Source organism: Dermacentor albipictus, chromosome 4, assembly GCF_038994185.2.
Source record: "Dermacentor albipictus isolate Rhodes 1998 colony chromosome 4, USDA_Dalb.pri_finalv2, whole genome shotgun sequence".
NCBI lineage: Eukaryota > Metazoa > Arthropoda > Arachnida > Ixodida > Ixodidae > Dermacentor > Dermacentor albipictus.
This window is the reverse complement of record NC_091824.1, coordinates 138,297,927-138,321,240: the sequence shown is the minus strand read 5'-3', so window position 1 is coordinate 138,321,240 and position 23,314 is coordinate 138,297,927. Positions and strand designations below refer to the sequence as shown.

At 43.0% G+C, this 23,314-nt stretch overlaps 3 protein-coding genes across 4 annotated transcripts in view; 1 reads left to right on the top strand and 2 right to left on the bottom strand.

Annotated features, from left to right (window-relative positions):
• Positions 1-23,314, top strand: part of LOC135895812 (glycoprotein antigen BM86-like) — a 236,882-nt gene that overhangs the window by 3,110 nt on the left and 210,458 nt on the right. The window lies entirely within an intron of this gene.
• On the bottom strand, positions 1,978-12,881 carry LOC135895786 (uncharacterized). The gene is made up of 5 exons (XM_065423952.1): positions 12,749-12,881; positions 10,609-11,058; positions 5,630-5,869; positions 3,520-3,750; positions 1,978-2,353 (listed from the first exon to the last, which is right to left on the bottom strand). The coding sequence occupies exons 2-5, from the start codon at positions 11,005-11,007 to the stop codon at positions 2,099-2,101; spliced, it is 1,125 nt and encodes a 374-aa protein (XP_065280024.1). The 5' UTR covers positions 11,008-11,058; positions 12,749-12,881; the 3' UTR covers positions 1,978-2,098.
• LOC135895817 (glycoprotein antigen BM86-like) overlaps positions 15,414-23,314 on the bottom strand; it is a 28,394-nt gene continuing 20,493 nt past the window's right edge. Inside the window, exons 13-18 of one of the 2 annotated variants that reach the window (XM_065424013.1) lie at positions 22,708-22,881; positions 21,215-21,287; positions 20,668-20,723; positions 19,434-19,554; positions 18,851-18,890; positions 15,414-15,636 (exon numbers count right to left, since the gene is read on the bottom strand). In XM_065424013.1, the coding sequence (XP_065280085.1) occupies positions 15,604-15,636; positions 18,851-18,890; positions 19,434-19,554; positions 20,668-20,723; positions 21,215-21,287; positions 22,708-22,881 (497 nt within the window). In that variant the 3' untranslated portion in view covers positions 15,414-15,603. The remainder of the gene's footprint in view (positions 15,637-18,850; positions 18,891-19,433; positions 19,555-20,667; positions 20,724-21,214; positions 21,288-22,707; positions 22,882-23,314) is intronic. The other variant, XM_065424014.1, reaches the window with a different exon arrangement.

Below are 23,314 nucleotides of genomic sequence, written 5' to 3'. Positions count from 1 at the left end.
CCGTGAGGATTGGGAAAATTGTTGCATCTCGAGTGGGCGGATTGAATGTAGAACAGCGAATGCTGTGGGCAGTTCCTTGGGATAGTGCGCAATCAGACCAGGAACATTTGCCAGTCATGTCATAAGAGGAGTCTAGTATTAGACGACGCAGACGGTGCCTGATGACCACGATACTCTGCGGTATAAGTGATCGGCTTGAAATCATGGAATATATGTGACGTCATCCGTGCAACAGAAATATTCGTGATCAACAGCGATTATTGTAGCGGCAACCGACAAAAAATAAATGCTAGCATTGTACATGGTATCAAAATAAGAAATGATGACATACATAGTTTTCTTCCCATCATCTACATAGCTATTTTCTTTGAATGCCGACTGTATTGCCCATTGTATGCCGCTATACTTATGGTTTACGAACTGTTGGGTTGCTCCGTGTTAATACACAGCGCACACGACGTGCTTTGGGAGAATAGGAACGAGTGCGGGCACGTACTATTTATTGAGCGTTTGTTGTCGTCTATGGAAAACTCCAACTAGCAAAGAAATGCGCATAAAAAATGAAAAAAAAGAAGAAAAGCTCGTCCAGACTACGGCATCAGCAAAACAAAAACAATATATATATATATATATATATATATATATATATATATATATATATATATATATATATATATATATATATATATATATATATATATATATATATATATATATATATATATATATATATATATATATATATATATATTCTAGCACAGTCACGCCACGTGAAATTGTCTTAATGCATGACGCTGGTAAAACAGGCGTACGTGGGCAGTATCGCTTGATTTCATCCGTTACGTCTGGCCTGCGAATAAAAATATATTTTTAGAGCAGCTCTGGTCCCCAAACTTTTGTACTCGACTGTACTTCATGCTTGATTCAGGGCATTGAAAAAAATATTAATGCTTAACTGGCTCTTAAGCATTATCATCATCGCTATCATAATCGATCACCAGCAGCTTATGTTCTATAGGACCACTTCCCGATCCACGCGTCGGCGAGAGTTCTCTAATACCGTTTACTGCGTGAACGAATTCCGTCATATATGGCTTTAGACTACCTTATCATTCGGCTCAATATAGCCCCTGCTACATTATCGTAGGCATTTCCTCACTGTAGTGTCCTTCACCTGGGCTGTTATTGCCTTGCCTGGTGTTCTTCGATTCTTGCAAGTACGACGCCTTTTTCATTTCAAATTTCTTTGCAGTAGATCTTAGCCCATAATTCACGTACTAAGTCGGATGTAACCTGCTGTGGTGGTTTAGTGGCTATGGTGCTACACTGCTATAAGCACGAGGTCGCAGGTCACAGGCCACGACGACTGCATTTCAATGGAGATGAAATGGAAAAACATCCACGTCCCGTGAATTGGAGTGCAGCACGGTAAAGGTCTCCAGATGTTCAAAATTAATCCGAAGTTCCCCCGCTACGGCGAGCCTCGTAATGAGATCCTAGTGTTGGCGTGTAAAACACCATAATTCAAGGTGAATGTATTCGCGAGTGCTGTATCATCATGCCGGCATGAACTGCGTGAGCACGCCTGCGCGGCGAAATATACATAACTACTGAGTATATCGAAATAAAAAAGCATTCCTACCTAGTGCAATCCCCCCCCCTCCCCATTTCTTCATTACGAAAACCCCCCGAGACGCTATGCGGCCATGATTGCACGGCAGACGTATGCAAGCATATGCCGACGACTTCCATCGTGCTGTCTTTTTTTTTTTACGCCAACAACCACAGATCTTTAGGCCACCACAAGGCGTTCTCCTTCATCAAAACACTGCGATTTAATATCACAAGCGAGAAAAGATGTCATAGAGCCTCGACGCAGTCCTGGATCCAGTCGCCAGCTTTGCTCGACCTTAAAGTGTTGGGAAACCTTCGAGCCACTAAAAGAACCGGCCCCTTGGAAGTCAAGTGAGACAGATCGACACAGACAGATCGCCTTTATTCCAAACGTGATTTACTTTTTACGTGGATATGCGTTCCAAAAGAAGTTAGATTTTTTTTTAACGTGGCATAACGTAGCGGGAACGATCGTTAGCGGTTGCTAGGGGGGTGGGACGATCGGCAGTTCAACCGGCATCGCAGGGTCGACGGCCACGGAGCTCTTAGCTCTGTGCTTGAGGACATTTGTGCGGCTCTTGGTGGTGGTGGCCGGGTCCCACGTGCTTCCAGCACGGTCGAACATGCTTGAAGGATTGTACGAATGCTTGTGAAAATAGTAGCCCATCATGATTAGCACCAGCGCGAATATCACCGAGGATCCCATGAGCAGCGCGATCATCGCCGAGCGGCCCCGTTCCTGCGTCGCAAAGCAACAAGGCTGTCGTCACGTTTCCGCTGGTGATTAACGCGCGACGTTTCTGCTGAAAAGCGAGCCGAATAGCTACGAATTTCGAGCAAATAGCAGTTAGCGACGGCTGTCGGTCTGTATTTTCACGAACGCTTGTGTTTGCGTCATGGGGCAGCGAGAACCGAGAAGCTACAAACAAATGCATCGAATGCGAAAAGAGATTCCGCGTTTCAGAGCTGGAGATTTTTTACAATACTTGCGTTAAGAGAATAACATAAGATGCAGCTTTTATCGAACTTCACGAGGTCGGCCAGACAAGTAGAACAGTGCAGCTACGCGCTGTTGGTGTTTCCCTTTCTTTCGTTAGCGCTCTTTATAGAAAGAGACCAAAATTGCGCAGAACTTCTGAGGCTACCTATATATCAATGCATCCTATTAAGTTGAAAGGCGGGCGCAATAACATGAAGTCTTATAGTAGCCAGCCTAGCACCTAGGCGGGATATTCTGACTTATTCATATTATATAGGCCACAGTAATTGTCCATAATATGGTGCTACGCTCGAAGCAGTCAAAAGCGTGTGCATCTTGCTTTCTCTGCACCTGTAGGTTTCCTCACTGAATAAAGGCCTCATACCGACGCGCAGTTATTGCATAACCTGCTGAGAAACATAATCTAAATGCTGAAACATTTAGATTATGCCAATTATATATATAGTCGCTTTTCTGACTGGCGTCGCTGAAGGTGTTCGCGATCATCTCGCCCAATATTTCATTGTCCATTATACTGGAGAGATTTGCATTCGCTTGTCGTAGCTGTTGTGAAACTGGTGCAGCTATTCTAGCAGTTTGACGTTAACAGTAGTTCAATAGGGCCATATGTAATGCGACTTAAATAATTGCGATGTATGTTTTTATTGTTAAGCTAAACATGATTAAGCGTGGGGGTTAATTGTTTTTTTTTCAATTTTAGCGTTTAAAGAGAACCATACATCAGAAATACGAGGGCCCAACTAAAATTCTGGCACAGTCAGATCACAGGATATGTTACGTTTCTTGTCAAATATAGTCCTGGCATTCTAACGTTTGAAGGTGCGCTTGAATTGGTAGCATTTGAGCTAAATGCTATTATTTGTCCTGCTATGGTCAGCCGCAGACGCGTTTGAAGAGCAGCTTGCCTCGGAGAGTAATCCCGCCTCGCACTCGCCGTTCCACTCGTAGTAGCCCGATTTGCACGAGCAGATGTTGTCGGCGCACCAGCTACCATCCGGGCAGAGCCTGTACTTGTCGCAGAGGCCGTGCAGTCTTGACAGCTGAGAGCAGGAGTTGGCTCGCAAGTGGTACGTCTCCGAACAGACGCACTCGTGGCTCTGCTCGTCGCATTTCTGCGTGCTGCTTCTGCACTGCTCCTGCGGTGGAAGCATGTGAGTGACACTCGTGCTTTCACCTCCAGCAGGCCAGCGTAATCATTCTGCCTATTATAAATGTATATGTATATATATATATGAGAGAGAGAGAGAGAGAGAGAGAGAGAGAGAGAGAGCATCTTTAATGGGTGCTGTGGGTGTTTTCGTATGGTCATAAGCCGCTTAGCATGTTACTTTAGATGAAATTGATGGTGCGTGAAATGACCCACTCATACGCAGAACACAACGTGCGTGAGTTACAAGCACAAGTATACACGAGCAGCAAACTTCTAGAGCTTGTCGCTCAGGCAAGTGTGCCGGAGGAAGGCTAATAGCTCCTTCGTGGCGTGTGGGGTAAGAACGCCGCTGCTTCAATGCCCAAGTACACTACAGGACACAAGCATCTGCAACAGGTCTCCAGCTAGCCCTGTCTTGCGGCAACCGCGGACATTGCGTAGGCCTGGACATTAACTAACGTTACTACTCGTATAATCCTCAGCGTCACTCCACTTTGTTTCGCTTTCGCCAACACCCATTCTGCTACTACAGTAGACCACTTGGTGTCTTTACTAAGTACCACACAAGCTGCGTAGGGAAGAATTAGGCTTATTTTTAGCCTTTTTTTGGTGTGGTTACTGCAGCTACTTGGATGACGAAACAGCTACGATCGACGTCCGTGTGGTGGCGGCGGCGCACTCACCTAAGTCGCTATACTTGTAGACGGGTAAAGGCAACATATAAAACTCAAGTGTGAAGTTTAACAATCAAAAGCTACGAGGGACGCGGTAGTGGAGCACTACAAATTGGTTTTGACCACCTAAGCTTCTCTGAAGTGCAGTAAAGCGAACATTGAAGGATAGAAGGCGTTAGAGTATCTGAACTTGATGAACGAGCAGTACTAGCCACACCATGATACGCACTGCGATTATATAGTTTGAGATTATGTTTGATTGCTACGGTATCAAAAACATTGTTCGACGCATGACATGTACTGCACTAGTTATATTAAAGCGCCCTTGAAACATATGCAGTGGGCCTGTAATTCGGTGCTTACTCTCTTCTCACGTTATACGGGTCGCACCTTGTAGTCAACTTCGGCTATCCATTGTACGTAATTATCAGCCTTACAGGCGTAAGGAGAATATGTCGAAAAAAAAATAACCTGCTATGACAAAAAGTCACTGCGTGCAGGTATTGCGAGGTATCAGAGGTGTTGTAGTGGAAGGTCCCAGGTTAGTTTTTACCGGCTAGGTTTTTAAATTGGCATTAAAGAAATCGTTAAGTCTGGTGAGAGTGTTCAGTCTACTTAAAAACCACCAGCGGCTTTGCTCTGCCATGTAACGGCAATCGTCAGTGAACGTACGAGCAATATCATCATCTACTCGGCACTTATCCCCTCGGATATTGCCAGCGCAGTGCAGTATTTCTGCACTACGCAGTCGATCTGGGAGGTTACACTGTGACGCTAGGAGTGGTGCTAAGCATGACATGGAGAGTGCGCCACATTCTTGCATGCACTGGTGCAAGATTAGTGTGAAAAGAGACCGCCGGACCGTTCCTATGTACAGCAAGATGCAATAATATAAGTTCTTATTGTATTTTAATTTCACTTACAATGTAATGTGGGCCTTTATTATCGCTACCTGCTCTTAAAGAAAACGTCTCAAGCATACTGCGCTCTTCTTTTACGTAATGTAATGTACCACTTGCGGAAGATCAGTTTTCGGTACAAATGTACGTAGCAGATGACACGTTAGAACGGTCGTCTGTGACTGAAGTTCGATTTATTATTGGCACTTGCGTGCCTTTAACATGTACCCAACTTTCATTACGAGGCTTTGTTTTCAATGGCTGTCGTGGCAGGGTAGTCAGATGTGCGTACCTCAAAGAGGCATCGCTGTCCGTGCTTCTTGCTGCGCAGGCAGGCCTGTAGTTGCTCGAGCTTCACGAACTGGCTCCCGTTGCAGTGGCACTCGTGTCTGTCAACATTGTGTTGGCAGGTCACGTGCCGGCCCACGCATTTACTACGGTCCAAGCAGTCGGATCCGAGAGGCGCGTGTAACCGTCTGGCACGAGTTACCACGTCTCCCTTCAACTTCACCGTGCTCACGGTGCTCCAGTTCTGCGGCGCGATTACAAGAGCAGAAAAAAATTTCCAGCCCTCGGCACAATTTTATGAGTTTGTCATATATACACAGAATCCCCCGATTTCCACGTCTTCCATCACTTCGAGCCTGAGGATTCATTAGAATGTCACTGAGAATTGTACGACCATAATAAGCGTCGATTCATTTAGAAATGCCGTGCGATGCAACACCATAATGACAGTGATGAAATCGTGTCATTATGACACAATATAAGTGAAGAAATCGGCATGGGCGCATACAAAACAGACGCAAGTACACGTAGCAGGCCGAACAAACAGTGACAGAGCGACGAGCCATACTCTGTCTTTGTAATACTGTAAGTATTAAAGAAATTGATGGAATAGTATATATAGATGGAATGGTATGTGGATAGCGCAGCAAAATACGGACACAAAAAATGGGAGACGAAGGCAAACGTGTTTTGCTGCACCACCTAGACGCCGACCAACAAGCCCATATCGCCATACTCGCCAATTTCATTTCAGAGATGATTGACGAAATTACCGTGATTAGCAACCTAGCTTATTGATGATATTTTTTCATAATCATCGTGAGCCTATTTTATGTCCACTGCAGGACGAAGACCTCTCCCTGCGATCTCCAATTACCCCTGTCCTGCGCCAACCGATTCCGACTTGCGCCTGCGAATTTCCAAATTTCCTCACTCCACCTAGTTTTCTGCCATCCTCAAATGCGCTTCCTTTCTCTTGACGCCGATTCTGTAATCCTGATGGTCTACCGGTTATCTAACCTACTCATTACATGACCTGCCCGGCTCCATTTTTTCCTCTTAATGTAAATTAGAATACCGGCTATCACTGTATGCTCTCTGATCCACACCGCTCTCTTCCTGTTTGTTAACGTTATTCCTAACATTCTCCGTTCCATCGCTTTTTGCGCGGTCCTTAACTTGTTCTCAAGCTTCTTTAGCAACCTCCAAGTTTCTCGACGTATGTTAGCACTAGTAGAATGCATTGATTGTGCACCTTTCTTTTCAGTGATAGTGGCAAAGTTCCCGTCAGGATCTGACAATGCCTGCCGTATGCACTCCAAGCCACTTTTATTCTGTAAGTTTCCTTCTTATGATCACGGGCCCCTATGAGTAATTGACCTGGGTAAACGTACTCCTAGATAAACTCTAGAGGCTGACTGGCGACCCTGAACTCTTGTTCACTTGCCCGGATATTCATCATTATCTTTGTCTTCTTCACATTAATCTTCAAGGCCACTCTTACACTTTCTCTGTTAAGGTCCTCAATCATTTATTGTAACTCGTCCCTAGCGTTGCTGAACAGGAAAAATGTCAACTGCACACCGAAGGTTGTTGTCATATTCGCCGTTGATCCTCATGCCTAAGCCTTTCCAGTTTAATAGCTTGAATACTTCTTCCAAGCTTGTAGTGAATAGCGTTGGAGAGAGTATCTCCTTGCATGACCCTTTTCGTTATAGGTATCTTTCAACTTTTCTATTTTCTAGTGGAGAATCAAAGTAGCTGTGGAATGTTTGTAGATACTTTCCAAGATATTCACGTAAGCTTCCTATACTCCTTAGTCATGTAATGCCTCTATGTCTGCTGGTATCTCTACTGAATCAAATGCTTTTTCATAATTTAAGAAAGTCATATAGAGATGTTGTTTTTACTCTGCAGATTTCTCGATTGCATGACTGAGGACATGGATTTGATCCATTGTAGAGTATCCCTTTCTGAATCCAGCCTGTTCTCTTGGTTGACTGAAGTGCTGCCCTTATTCTATTAGAAATTATCTTGGTGAATATTTTATACAATACTGCAAGTAAGCTAATGGCCTATAATTTTTCGATTCTTCAACGTTTCCCTTTTTGTGGATTAGTAAAATGTTGGCATTCTTCCAGTTCTCTGGGACCCTTCACGTCGTGAGACATTCTGCATAAGGGGCCGCAAGCTCTTAAAGCATGATATCTCCTCCATCTTCTAATAAATCGACTGTTATTCCATGCTCCCCTGCCGCTTTTCCCCGTTTTATGCCTTGCAAGGCCCTTCTAACTTCATCGCTAGTCATAGAAGGAACCTCTGTAACCTGTTCATTACTACATTGAATGGAGGTATCATGACTGCTCTGGGTACTGTACAGGTCAGTATAGAATTATTCCTCTGCTTTTACTGTATTTTCGAGATTTCTGATGATAGTACCCTGCTTATTTTTCAGTTCATACATCTTGTCTTGTCCTATGCCAAGTTTTCTAACTGATTTCATGCTCCGTCCATTCTTCACTGCCTCTTCAGTCTTACGTTATAATTTCGAATATTCCTTACTCTCTCCTTGCTGATCAGTTCTGACAGTTTCGCAAGTTCTATCTGATCTCTTGAGTTGCACATTTTAATTGTTTTTCACTTATTCATAAGGTCCTTCGTTACTTTGGAGAGCTTACCTAGTGGTTGCCTTGGTGCCTTACCTCCTACTTAAATTGCTGCTTCTGATGCCAGTCTAGTTGCAGTTTCATTCATTATCTCTTCATCTCTCTGTTCTAAGGCTGCATATTTGTTTGCAAGTACCAGGCTGAATTGGTGTTTTACCCTTACTGCGTCGAGGTTGGCCTGTTTCTTCTTGGTCAATTTCACTTTTTCTCACATTATATAGAGCTGATTCCTAAACCTAAATAACCTATGATCATTCACCATACCTAACGCTTCTACATCCTGCACTATGCTAGGATCGGTGGAAAGTATGAAATCTATTTCATTTCTTGTTTCTCCATTAGGCCTTTTCTAGGTCCACTTTCTGTTGCTACGCTTTCTGATGAAGGTATTCATTGTTCGGAGCTTATTCATTTCCCACATATTCCTTTCTGCTCACATATGTTTCACACGATGGCTATTATGAACGGTGGCCCCTAGCAGTGGTACATACCCTGTCACCCAAGTTGGTCACAAGCGTGGTGTACAGTATCCCTTTGACATGTGGTAGATATTATATACGACAAACCGGTTGCTGTGTCAATGATCGCATGCGTGAGCATGCAAATCTAATACCCACGGGCACAGGAGGGAATCTTCCGCTGCATTGTAAGGAGTGCGGTTGTGATCCTATCTTCAATGACGTTTCAATCTTGGCGAAGGCTAAGACTCAGCAGGAAAGAGAACTGATTGAAGCCTATCGCATCTATCAACTTGGCCCCGAGAAGTGTGTAAGCGCCCCATCTGTGTTCCTAACCAAGAAAGCTTTTATTTCTTGATAACTGTGAACGTGTATAGATAAGGTGTTGACCGTGTTTTTGTTTGGTTGTGCCTGCGTATGTTCAGTACGGACTTGGGGGACGTCGTTTTCATGAATAAAGTTCAGTTGTTAGTCCAGCCACTTTCCTGTCTCTTTGTCTATGTCTGCCTCTCGATTTTTTCCTACTTTAAAGTTTGCTGGCATTCTCCTAGCATAACCATGTACCAACTAGCCCAACAAGCCACTCTGATGAACCCAAGTTGGTATCAGAGAGGTTCATTCAAGAGCTGCACATACTGTAGGGGTTGAGGGGACGGACGTCGGGATGAAAACCCAAACTTGGGAGGGATTTATTCTACATTATTTACAGGGAGGTGAGCGACAAGTAACAGTTGTACAGTCATTACGGGCCGGCAGCAACTCGGACGCTGCGGCCCGCGGCAAGAAGTTCGAGAGAGGTGAATCAGGGCATGTCCCAGAATGCTCAGGTCTCTCTGGAAGGCTTCTTATAAACCCTTCGAGCGCTGTAAGTCACGTCATGTTTGACCAATGGGAGAGTCCGCTCCGATGACGCCACTTTCAGCCAATGGTAGGCGCCCGTGTCGCGGTGTCACACCTGGCGGCTCTCTGCGGTCTTGCCTCGCAGACTGGCAATGCACTTCTAACGAGGAGAAGGGGAGGGCTGCTCATGCTCCATTGTCCGAGGCCCACCTGCTAATCCTGGCGGCGCACGAACTTGTTGGCACGTGAACTTGTTGCCTTAAACTTGTTTGCTCGGCCGCTCCTCTGGAATGTGCTTTCCTGCTTCGGCATTCCTCAATTAGCTGTGCTGCGTTTCGAAGTGGTTTGGGGAACTCGAAGTAATCGCAGGAAACAGCTCCATATCTAACAATACCCAGTCTTACATACCTAGTTACTCAAGTTAGTTCGACGCTTTGTTTTCAACCCGGATACCTTAGCACAGCAGCCTAATACTCTACTCATTTGGCCATGGAGTACCCAGTGTTGGCGGGAAAAAGGTTAGGCGCGGACGTACGTACGTAGATACACATATACACACATACATACATGCATGGGTACATACATACATGCATGAGTACATACATACATACATACATACATACATACATACATACATACATACATACATACATACATACATACATACATACATACATACATACATACATACATACACACACACACATACATACATACATACATACATACATACATACATACATACATACATACATACATACATGCATGTATGTATCTATGTATGTATGCTGTATGCTGTATGTATGTAGAGATGCTCTTTGCATCTCCATTAGAAGATGCAAAGAGCCGTACCACGAACTGGCTGAAGTTTTCAGAGAAGGCTATTCCCATTAAAACGTAACTTATCGAAGTTGCCAAGTTTCGGTTCACTGGTCGGTTCAAAGCCAGCAATGCTCAATTCCCAGCAGCTATGATTATGGGCCGTTTTTTCATGTATATCAAAGCCAACGGGGGCTCACCTCGTCCAAGAGCATGACGTGGCACTCAATGCTATCGGTGCTTTTGGTTACGCCGGCCTTTTCCAGAATGACAAGGGTGCTGTACACGAAGCTGATGTCGCTGCTCAGTTCTATGCGGCCAGAATTCTGGATAGTGTTCCTGCCTACGGAGCCGCCGGGCGCGTGGGGTGCTTGGTGCTCTCCGTTGAGGTACCACGCGAAGGTGGCGTCGTGGGCGACTAGAGCAGCGCAGGTCATGTTGCAGGTGTTGGCCAAGGAGCACGAGCTTTGCGTGACCTGTAGATGGTACTGCGGCAACTTCACGTTCAAATTTTCGAGCACCTCGTCGGCCAAGAATGACGCCCGAGTGCTAATAGCGGCTGATGCTATGATCATGAATGCATTTGACAGAGGCGACATCCGGCACGAAGAAAGGGCAGGTCGCTGAAGGATTCGTGGTGCAAGACTCGCCTGAAACGAATTAAGTGCGTAAATGGCATCTGTGTGATGGCGGTTCCTCATTGAACTAGAGCTCTTTCCTAAGTAATTTGTGATATAAGGGGAAAAACTATCATCCACCCAAGAATAGCATGAAGCTTAAAGGAAGCCTTTTTTTCCATTTCATAAAACTTCAACGTTGCGCGATTCGTAAATATATACAAGCATTGGGGTACTCATTCAGAAAAAGGTCCCATAGTGCCCGGCTAAAAGGATACTCCTCGCGTTTGAAATTAAATGGAGATAATTAAAAAAAGTTGCAACAAATAAGCATTGCCCAATTAGTTCGTTGGATGGAAACACAGCAAACACACATATGTAAAATAGACCATAAACACAGTGAACCCAAAAGTTCAACAGAATTAAAAACAAAAACAAAATATAGCAGTGAAGTTACAAAGCGTTTAAGAGTAAAGAATCATTGAAAAAGAAAAGCTCTTTCTTAAGCCATCCTAATTGCTTATTTGGTATTGGTATGTTATACGAAACCTGAACAGCCGCAATAATGGCAGTGTGTTTACCATAGTTAGTGCGTACATAGGGCAAAGAAATTCTTATTCGAGGCGGACTAGACGGGCTATAGAGTTGAACCAATGTGATTTTTGCAACACATCAGCTGCTTTGGTACCGTTTTGAAACGTCAAAACAAGAATTCCTAGTTTATACTAGGATTCAATTATTATTCTAGTATTTTCGTCTTTATGCCTGAGAACTAAAAACGATTCATGAAACAGATGAAATCATCAACACGTGCTGTAGTGTGCGGCTAACCAACTGAATTACAGATTACAAGTTTCAAGGCTACTGGAATTGATAGAACTCTTTTATTTTTGTGTGTTGGGGTCCCACAGTTGTGAAAGCTTGCGTTATTCTTGATACTTTTCTTGGCGATACATAGTCAATTGCACTACTTTGTTTCTCTGTCTATGCATTTTCATGTTACCCTTCTTTAAATTACCATCGGGCGCATGGTTATAGTTTATTTCTGGTAATTGCCATTTGTAATGAATTAGTCAAGGGAAGTAAAGAGATGTGGTTCCTGTTGATTGCCATAAATTATCAAAACATCACTGTGTGTTTACCCCTGCTATTACGCTGTCTTTGGCGGCTATAATGTGTCGGTGCGGCGAAGCCTATATGGGGCGTTGGGCCGTTGTAAACAGTATGACAGTGAAATGCATGAAGCCACCCATAGAGCGTATGAAACATAGGTTGCCGGTGATTGATGCTAAATGTATATCATGCAAAATATGCGTCGAAGTGGAGTATCAAGTATGGAGAAAAATAATGTAGCTTAGGGCACCGGATATAATGTTGTCAATGCGCTGGATATTAGTTTCTGCTATACCGCTCCTGTGCTCTCTTATATACGCATTAGTCAAGCTAGGAAGCCGATGGGTTATCGTTAGCCATGGCACTTAGAGCGGAATTGCCAGGGACTTGCAGTGCTCAAACATGCTTCCACGGCTTCAGCGCTCATTAGAAGCATTGCCATTCTACTGGAATACGAACCTTTTGCCTCCTCATTTACGATATCACACATACGTTGTCTCAATGCACTTACGCAAGGAGACGTTGCTTAAGTTAGAATGCTTGCTATGGTACGCTCAGGTTGCTAGGTTTGGGATTGCTAATCCACTGAAAATGAGAAAAGTAATAGTACCTAGGGCGATGAGTGGCCTCTAGAAGGCTTCGTTTGGCGTCAAGGGGCGCGGCTCTAGAAGGTCTGTTTCCTGTTCTTCTTCTTCGTCTCCTTTTTGCAGCTCTTCCTAGTAACACGCGCTGTCTCAGCGGCCTGGGTGTTATTCGTCAAAATTGGCAAGCACATTTCGGATTCACACGAATTACAATTTCTGCGTATCAAACACATAACTTTAACGGGCGACCACAGCGCAGTGTGCAATGCCATCTTACTCTTTTTGAGCTTATTTACGAATGCTAGCGCAGTTATCTTCTTCCGTGGCAACAAAGAGCTTTCTTGAAAACAATTCACCGACGATTACGATATTCGCTAATGCGAAATTTGAGTGAAGCGCTATACGTGTTTTCATTTCGCGATGTATTGGCTGGCGTGGACAATCTGGTGCGGCACTTTGAAAACGGAGCGAAGCGTTGCAAAACAACACTCAAGCACGACGATAGCGGCGAGCAGAGTCGGTGATGGTCTCAAATATGATCTGCAGGTCGAACGCATCGTCTTTTATACATGACTCGTTGAAGGTTCCAATGTAATCGCTGGTGCCCGCGTGGCTTCGAGAAAGTACTACATAATTGGCGTCACGCATACAACCATGTTGCAGATACTATGGCGCCATCTCGTAGTCTCGTGCGGCACTCTGCTTTCCTCTGCACTCTTTCGCCATGCTCTCCTCTTCCGCTTTCCGTCTCATGCTTTCACTGTGGCCTCCTCCTCCGCTTTCCTTCTCGCACTATCGTCTTTCTCCTCCCGCTGCGCTCCGCGTTCGCTTTCATCTTTCGCTGTGCTCGTTCGCTCGGTTACGAAGGGCAGCGCCGACGCTCACCGCAGGAACAGGCGCTTAAGAGCTGCGCTCTAAAATGCCTTTCCGAACCGCAGAGAGCTGTGGCAATGTTTCTGACCGGCATATTACCGCAAACATTTTATGCGTACAGATAGTTGAAGAGAAACGAAATAGAAACATGCAGATCCAACTTAATAATAGAACCTAAATGGCTGGAAGCTTGTTTGAGTTAGCGAGGTAGCAGCAGTAGCGGATAAGACAGCCTCGTCGCCTGCAGCTGTTTTCTGTCCACGTCACGAGAACAGAGGCGTTGTATGAGTCTTGTCGAGAGAAGAATATGTGTATGCACCGTGAAGTACGACGCACATCTGAGTAAATTTCAGGCTTCGTGCCCCCTCTTTGTCACAATGGCACTTTCAATCTGGGGATTCGGCCAAGAATGGGCACATACCAAGGGGTAGATACACAGTTGAATGTACGTAGGGCCGAAGTTGTACGTTCAGGAACATACCCGGTGACTCACCCAAGTTGTCTACTAGGTTAGACAGCAGTCCGCAGCAAGTTGTCTGTTCTGGTGCATACCCAGTTGCCCAAGCTGTCTACTCAGCAAGAAAGAAGCCAGCGCATACTCAATTACCCAAGTTGTCTATATATATATCCACAAATATATCCGGCGAGTAAACGACAAGGAATAGAAAATCCTACAGAAGAGGACAAGAAAGCTTCGCTTTAATATTTAAAAGAGGAAGTGCACAATTATGGAAGCTCATGTTCGCGAGAAGAAAGTAATTTCGCACTGTTTCCAGTGCGAACCTTGACCAACGTTTCTCCCGTGGATACGAACCGCATATAAAAATACAACGTTAACGACAACAACGATGTTATCGGCTTTCTGAGTCATGAGCGAATACCATCATTCATTAACTTTTAAACGTACTACGTACACTGTCCAACTAAATATAACTGGGCGAAACTTCTAGTAAACGGACCGCTTTTCGTGAGGTCCGGTATAACTTCAGTGAACGAGAGACCGTTGACGGATATCATTGAGAGATTCAAATATGGCGGAAAAGTCATGGCGAAATAAGATTTAACAAGGTGGCTAAATATGGTGGCATTTTTTTTTTGTTAGAGAATAAAAGAGCAACTTTTCAAACCAAGGCCTGCATAGAAACGGTGTGATTCTGGGATATTGTTATAAGTGAACAGGCCTTGAAAACTCATCGACTACAATTCGTACATTGCAATATCTGCCGTAAGAATAAAAAAACCCTTAACACTGACATTTTTAAAATTTTGTCTGTTAGAAATATCAATTTGATGAATTTCTTGCGCAACTAATATCCGAGCCTTCAAGTAATCCAGCTAAAGAGCTAGAATTGTGCTGTCTGCCGCAGGCAGCTATAAAAACGTGCATACTAAAAGTAAAAAGAGCCGGATAGAATTGGCGGCAACGTTCGAGAAACATGGGCTACTGCGGTGCATCTTGCGCTGAGCTGCTACTTATAAGCGGTATTTTGGTGAAAACAAACACAGGCAAAAAAATTAAACAGTGCCAGGCAATATACACCGGGTAGCGCTATACAATTGACTAAAGATGCGAGGCAATTTCTACATTGAGTTGCACGCCTCTTATAAGAGCTGCACTTTGGGTGCTGCAACTACGAACATCTGTAGTTTTTGTGAGCGCTTTTCTCAGCAGTGCTTCCTGAACGGGAATCATGAGCATTGTAGTAAAAATAACGCTTTTTTCCCCTTGTGGAGAATAGCGGTCTCAAAAACCTTGCGGTTTGAATTCGAGGGAGCCTTTCTATAGATTCTACAACAACAAAAAACGAAACATTTGAGTACTCCACATGAAAATGTTTTATTCACATGCTTGGAAAAAAGTTGACTTCATTGGAACGTCGACATTTGTGTTCAGCCTGTTGTGTCTTCCGTGGCCGCGGGAATATCTGGCCTTTCCTACCGTACCACATGTAAACGGCCACGATGCATGACATGAAATGGCGTCAGTACTCCTTCATTTTTTCGTTAGTCAGCACTCTTCTGTAGGGAGTGGCTGAAAATCCTGCGAAGTAAATGGGAATGGTCTGTGATACGCGAAAGAGGCTCGGGCGGCACACATATCACTTGTGGTTTCGTGTTGTAGCGCACAGTCTGAATGACTCGTGACATGACAGTTTGAAGTTTTCATTTTTCATTTTTCTCTCGCAATAATTTGGAGTTCCCAGAGCTCGAAACACTGGAAAAATATACTGGCAGTCCTCTGCACGCCTAAAATTTGTGATTTTTTCTACGAAACAGTTTTAGTATCGCTTCTCGAGAGGTTTATGCGTCACGACGTTATGACGCAGAAGGAGGTCACGATGGAGAGAAGAACATCGTGACGTTTCGGGCACTTGCTGCGGCTGGCTCAGTCCCCACGCAACGACGAGTCGTCGCGTATTGGGCCGTGCCCTGTTGACTCGCATGAAAAAGTCGATAATCCTGATTCTCACCTAACTGTCGCTTCCGGCACAACTTCTGCATGTTATTAATATGACGTGGTTTCACATTGCAGCCCTAATTAAATTCTAGTGTTTTACGTGCCAAGACAACGACATGATATGTGAGACATGTCGTAGCGGGAAACTCTTCGGATTAATTTTGACCATCTGGGGTTCTTGAACGTGCGCCCGATTGCATAAGGAATGCGGGCGCTTTTGTGTTTCGTCCCCATCGAAATGCGGCCGCCGCTTTCGGTGTTTTATTCGGACCCCCCGGGCTTCGCAGTGCAATGCCAAAGCTACTATGCCATCACGGCGGGCCAAATTTGCGCCTTTAAGCTTAACAAAAAAAAAAAAATTCTTCTCCTTGTAAGTAAAATGTGCTGAAAGAGCGCACTAGTACAGAACGTGATCCCGGCAATACAGGCGGCCTATGTACCTTGATATGGCTGTTAAACGACTCGTTAGTATTTCTCAACAAGAATTGAAAATCCCACTAAATGTATGAAAACTATATGCTTCAGTTCCTGCACGTATTTATGACTAAGCACAGAAGCGCCACCAGGTTTCGAGAAATAGGGCGTGCCGGTCACAACCTCAGTTCCAAAAGACTTAGTTATTACCCCCAAGCAGTCACGCCGATGCACATAAGTTGCTGGCTTTTGTTCAGGTAGAAACACACGTTTAATGTAGTGAAAAAAAAAATATACCGAAGATCTTGAAAAATTTTACCTACTCTGTACCTTACTACAAAACTGTCAAAAGGGACCCTGTGTCCTGTGCAATGCTTTAGAAATTGATTGCATGGTTCTCTGGTAGAACTTTATATCTCGAGCCAATGCCTGGACCCCGTAGTGGGGTGCTCGCTCCGTAGAGACGCCGTAGTGGGGCGCTCGTGATTTGTTTTAATTACCTTTTACGAACTTCTTGAGCTAAGTACATGTCATTGTTGGATCCCCCCACCGTAGCAATGTGGTAGACGTGTCCGGGAATCGAATATGCCATCTCGTTGTCACTGGCAGAAACAATAACCGCCAAGCACTTTGGCGGGAGGCAATATGCTTTGTAAATCCTCCAAATGCACCGGAGGGAGTTTCCATAACGGAAGTTTATTGCTTTCCTTGCATGGTCTGCTCCTTACATATGGGTACCAACAAGGTGTGTCCTTAGGAGGTGGATTTAGCTCGGGGCCAGCTCCGGCACCGCCTATACAAATACATGTAAACTGCAGACATTATTTTGTGAAGCAATGCATAGGCCATTTTGAATGCGATTTGTCGCAATGGAGAAAAAAATTTTTAATTTTAGTGATCGTAGAAAGCAATGCTTTGATTCTGGGCCTTACATTTTTCTGCAAAAAGCGCCGAAAGTTAGTAAGATTCAAAAAATAAAAATAAAAACTCAAAGTTTTCATAGTTGTACGGCTGAACCAAAAACATATATCGCTCTTTTGTTAACTGCATCTGTTCGAGCATTTAAGGCCGGACAAATTTTATACAATAATTGACGATGTAATGAATTCGTTACAATGTTTATTAAGGCTTTCAAATATTGTTGGTAGATATTGGAAGATATTGTTGGTAGACCTTAAAGTGCTGTGTAACACATCAATTCTGTCTAGTTTAGAAGTTTATTAGGTGTAGTTTACCAAATTGTGATATTGTTTTTTATTACTCAGTTGCAGTCCCGAAAACTTGCTAATTCTGTTTCAAGAATTTTGTAATTATCATCATTTTTTACTGCAACAATACCAACAAAAAAAGCAAAAGAACGAAAAAAAGGGGGTGACGTAACTAAGCAATCCGCATCCTACAGTCACTAGATTTTAACGTTTTCTTTTAAAACCCGAAAACCTCATCAAATTTACTCCTGCGGCTGCAGAGAAAACCAATATCTTGCTGTAAGTATATTGATATCAGAACCCCCCAGCAATAGCTTCCTCCTGAGAGATCGCTTTGCCTTGCTGCCAACTAGAATTTCTATATTAAAATAGATGGAAAACGCACAAATGCTCAAATTGTACATGTACTGAACCAGTTTGAATAAAGTTTATTGCGTCTAGGAGGGGAATTTGAATTCTACCAAGTCTATTATGCAATATTTTTAAGGCCTCGATAGTTTCACAGTAATTGCCAAAAATCGGCAAGATTAAAAACATTGATGCACAATGTTTACAAATTCTCAGCTCTGCAACCAAAAAATATATAGAAGTTCTGTAAACTGCACCGGTTGAAGAACTTGAAGTGGACAACTTTAATATATAAGTTTGCAGTTTACGTGAAAATGTTATAACGCCACAAGGCGTTTGCAAAAATACTAATAAATTAGTGGTCTATTTTAGAGCTTTAGGTGCTTTTACAACAGTTTACACAATTGGTGATACATTTTTTTATTGCTTTTTTGTCTATATAGTTTATCTTGAGATGTTCAATATATATTGAAAAGATATTATTGTAGAAAAAGAATTTGGCGCTAACAGTCGGCACATTTCTGTTTTCTTTTAAATGCAGCAAACATTATGGAATTTTGTGCAATGGCAGTCGAGAAAAACAATGTCTCAGTTCCCTTGTATTTAGGTTGATGCTCCTGCGTTAAAATTTACTCTGAAGCGCTTAAGCTTGGCTGAAACCGAGCGCTGCTCCATTGTCACTTATATTTACATATGGAATAAACAGCCTCATATAAGTGGAGTAGTAATTGTAGTAGTTGCAGTAATGTAGTATAATGTAGTAATTGTAGCAATAGGAAGAGTAGTAATTTTCTTGTAAGCGAAACACGAAACTCTTTCTTTCTCACCTTGCTGCTTACTTTTTTCACCGGTGTGACTATGTACGATCTGGAAGGAAGAAAAGAAAGCGAGCAAAGAAAGAATGTAATACTTGTGAAGCCACTCGCTGTTGTCCATTGAACATGTGACTCATACCCAATATGGGGGATTGGGCACGAAATGGATGGATTGTTCCAAAGTTACAACCACAAATAATTTTTCAGGGCTGTTATAAATTACGTTGAAGGTGTAATATGGTAAAATGAGGGCGATATTAGCAGTAAGATTCAATAATCAATGATTTAAACGTACACATACACACACACAAAAGAAAAAAGGTACACATTTAGGAAGGAATTTGATTGGACTCAGTAAGAAATTCCTGGAGAGTGGAGCAAACATCTCTGCGTCTGAAGTCCAGACTAGAGGCCACAAAGGAAAGAATCACAAGTTCTGTTAAGCCCGGGCATGGTCTTTCAAGAGGTAGTTCTAATATTTCTTATTGTTTTTTTGCAGCAGTAATGGGGCTACACAATAAAAAGGGTCGAATTGTTTCTTCTATAAAAAGGTCACAGAGCTTATTGTTTTTTTTTGAAAGAAGGAAACACTCACGTCTTCCTCCTCATTAGCATAATGACGACGATAACAGCAGGTATCAAGATGCCGATAACAATAGCCACGCTCGCCCAGACATAGCCACTTGGTTTTCGAGCTACCGACGTCGTAGTTGGAGCTGTGAAACAATCAGCGCGGCATTTTGTGAGACAGCGTTTGGTTGTCTCCTAAAGCAAGAGCACATCATCGCGACAAAAAATTATTATTGACCGTTGAGGTGATGGTACATACAAGAGGCAACGAAACGATTGATAATATTTACCTCACGTTATGCGCTACGAGCGTGTTCAGTATGATTCCGCTTGTTTTTTTTATTTTACGCCGAATAGGTAGCAGTGCTATTGAAATTTGCTTGCGGTATTATTATGTTTACCAGAGCTTAAGGAACTCATATTAATTGGCCTTTACTCGCCATGGTAGTGGCATAATAACGACGCAGGCATTTCATGCTCAAGTCGTTACAAACATTCCTTCAAGACTACAGTGCTTGTTGATGACTTTACTATTTCAATAAAGTTTTACATATGATTAGAACATGATTGAGGCGAACTACATCTAAGATAGCGGCAAACATACTATTATAGCCATACTATATAACTGATATAAGCGATATGAATTATATAAACTTGACTTTATCGCTATCCTAAACTATATGGAGGCGTATTATGATTGAAGAGCCCTTTTCAATATAGTGCCACCAGTGCTGTTGTTTCTACATAAAGCATGGTACAGTGCAGCTCAAGTTCGCGTTAGTGTTGGTTGCCCCTCCCAAATGCGTAGCTCGTTGGGACAGTATTGTTATACGGAGCTGTTTTTGCAATGAGAGTGGTTCTGTGACCAAAGCGCGATATTTCTCGCGTAGTTTTCGTCTATGCTTTATGTATGTGTCTGCTTTAGTTTTTTGTTCCTGTTTTAGATGTGCTTCGCATCAAGTATGTTCGAATCACAAGCGACACTTTATGCAATCCTCTCTTCTCACGTCGCCGTAAAATATTTTGCACTTGATTGAGAAATGAACACTCTGCCTTCATGAAATGCAGCGGAACTGAAATTAGCTATCGCGCAGAGCTGCTTCTCATGAAACGAGAGCAACTAATTTGATCTCAAATGAAAGCCCCGCCCTTCCATGCACACAGTTCTTGAACCATCACATTGGTCAGTGCTTTAGTCACTGCAACTTCGCTGTAACTTTAGGCACCATAACTTCTATGCAGAATTATTAAACACTTACCTGACGCTTTTTCATGGTGTGGCTTAAGTGGAGCCATCGTGGTGTTTTCCCTGCAGCTGAAGGACGAGATCGAAACGTCAGTGTCATTAACGATGAATGAAGAAGAGGGTATAGAAGATAGAGTTGTTTTATTGCGAAAGGTGGGCTATTTGGTAACGATGAATATGGGATCCATGAAAAGCATGTTATTTTCTTTAAGCTTTTTTAATTGTTACGTTGAGGCATATCAACGACAATTTTCATATTCTTGTAGCAGCATCTATATAAATAGGGTCATGATCTAAGTCAGTTTGCACATCCGATGCTGTAGCTTCACGGGTTTGAATTTCTGAGGGGATACTGCGCTTTTTTTTAGTGTTACAAATCACACTGAGAACAACCTTTTTGGTTTGGAGTGTATTCAGTGAATGAATGAATCTGTCTGTCTGTCTGTCTGTCTGTTTGTTTGTTTGTTTGTCTGTTTGTTTTGAATTTTCAGAGTTACAGATGTTGACCCGAGAGTCCAAGCTATAAAATATTTACATCGTTTCCTTTTTTTTTTACTCACTTGCACTTATATGAAGTTGTTGCGTCTGGTTCACATATGCAGTCTTGGGGGCATGGATTTGGACGGCAACCTTCTGCAATAAACAGAATGATAGTTAAAACATGTATCCACTTGACATCCCCATAACTGTGACAAGCGTTCACTCAACGTTTTGCAATCTGAAGTCATATAAAGGTACGTTTAGACAAATCCTAGTGATTGTTGTTTCTGAATCTTTGGTAAGGATGTGTTGAAACAGGCCACCAGAATACAGCATGAAAACAATTGGCAAAATGTTTAAGTGCCGCATTTATTCATGAATTTAAGCACATATCTGTATAACTTCGTCGTGCATCTTGGTTACGTTACGACTGTAGCTGGTTCTATTCATGAGTTGTCCATGCTTTATGAAACGGCGCGAACAAACTAGAACGAGGAATGAAACGAACTGTGTGCGCTTCTTGTTGTTGGGAAATTCCGGTGTTGCAGTTGTGTTGCCGTTAAAATTCACTTCTATTCTTGAATAGGGCACGAACGTTAAATAAACAAATGGATGGACACCCAAAGGAACAGTGTGTGTGCATATATATATATATATATATATATATATATATATATATATATATATATATATATATATATATATATATATATATATATATATATATATATATATATATATATTCTTACCGCCTACATTTTCACTGTTCACTGTTGTATGTAAATTCCTGCAGTATTATAAACTCCCACATGCTCCTGTGCCTTACTGCTATGCGTTGCAAAATAAGCAGCTCCCTAGGGTACGAGGTGCCGCAATGATAACAAACCATAAGGGTTAGAGTCTCAAAGTCTCGCTAGGTGGCTCCACCGGTGTATTATAACATTTACAATAGCTGCATATTTTTCCAGCTAACTGTGACAAACATTGTCCCGTAGAACGCTGCGGATGTGGCATGTTCGCACACCAGCAGTGCTACAGCCCAATTTTCAGTGTCTCGCAAACCCGACGATGTACGAAAATCAGGTTACTGGCACCTGTTTTATTTCTTGTCTTTTATGCCAAATTTTGGCAATAGAAATTCAGTCCAACCAATCAGTAGATGGTTCGTATTGACTACTAGATCTCGCGACATATCAATAACCACAAGAACTCAACGAATAAGAAGGCTGGGGCGAAATATAAACGAAGCCGGTGTCAGCCTTAAAAAGCCTGTATAGGAAAGAAGGGGGGAATATTCATATATCTCAGCTTCACCACCGGGTAGAGCCACATACAAAACCAAGGCGACTGTAACTACAGGCATCACCGACTAAAGTTTTTTCTTTGAAATGAAATTGCTTGTGCGCTTCTACAACTGTGTACTCCAAACGATACCACACCAGGCGGTGCAAGAATTGGCCACGCACGTTGTTCTGCCGAGATTCGACACCGCAGTGGGAATCAAAGTGACACCGTGTCGAACAACCTCTACTATTACGGGCAAAGCTGCAACTTTGCGTTTCATATAGCTTACCATCGCACCGTTGAACTTTCAGGGAACCCTGCTGGACAATAGCTGCGCCTCTACCAAGGGCGCACTGCAGTAGATACGTTCCGGCTCCTTCACTGACACACATGTGGCTGCCACTGGAGACCGCTTCGGTGTCGTTCAGGTAAGCGTCGCACAAATCCACTGCCTGCGGGTCTGCTCGAAATACGAGTAAGCGCCGGGTTAGGGAGAAACAGAGGTGCAGAAGCGAGGACTTTGTTTAGCTATGTGGCCAATTTGTGTTATGTTATCTTTTTAAATGAGATTCACACGTTGAAACACGATTAAGAGAGCAGGCGGCAACAGCGCATATAGTGCCTGGAAACTATTTATAATAAACCATAAAAATGAACAAGAATGGCTTAAGAACATGCGCATATGCAAGAGGGATATGATAGCCCGTGCTATAGGCATGGAGTGTGGCAGAGAGCGCTATTCACAAACTGTGTGTCAGGTAGACTGCGGCGAAATTGAACTGCAACTTCATACGTGACCGGTAAGAATAATTCGTCGAATAGAAGTTGTACCAGATGTGTTGCATTACTTTAATTTGAATCATTGCATTTAACATGACTGCTCGAGATTCCACAAT

Coding starts and splice junctions, on each gene's coding strand:
- LOC135895786 (XM_065423952.1), bottom strand. CDS start 11,007: ATGTCGCCTCTGTCAAATGCATTCATGATCATAGCATCAGCCGCTATT. Junction 5,870..10,608: donor ACGTCATGCTCTTGGACGAG/GTGAGCCCCCGT, acceptor ATCGCGCCGCAG/AACTGGAGCACCGTGAGCAC. Junction 2,354..3,519: donor AGGCGGGATTACTCTCCGAG/GCAAGCTGCTCT, acceptor TTTGCGACGCAG/GAACGGGGCCGCTCGGCGAT.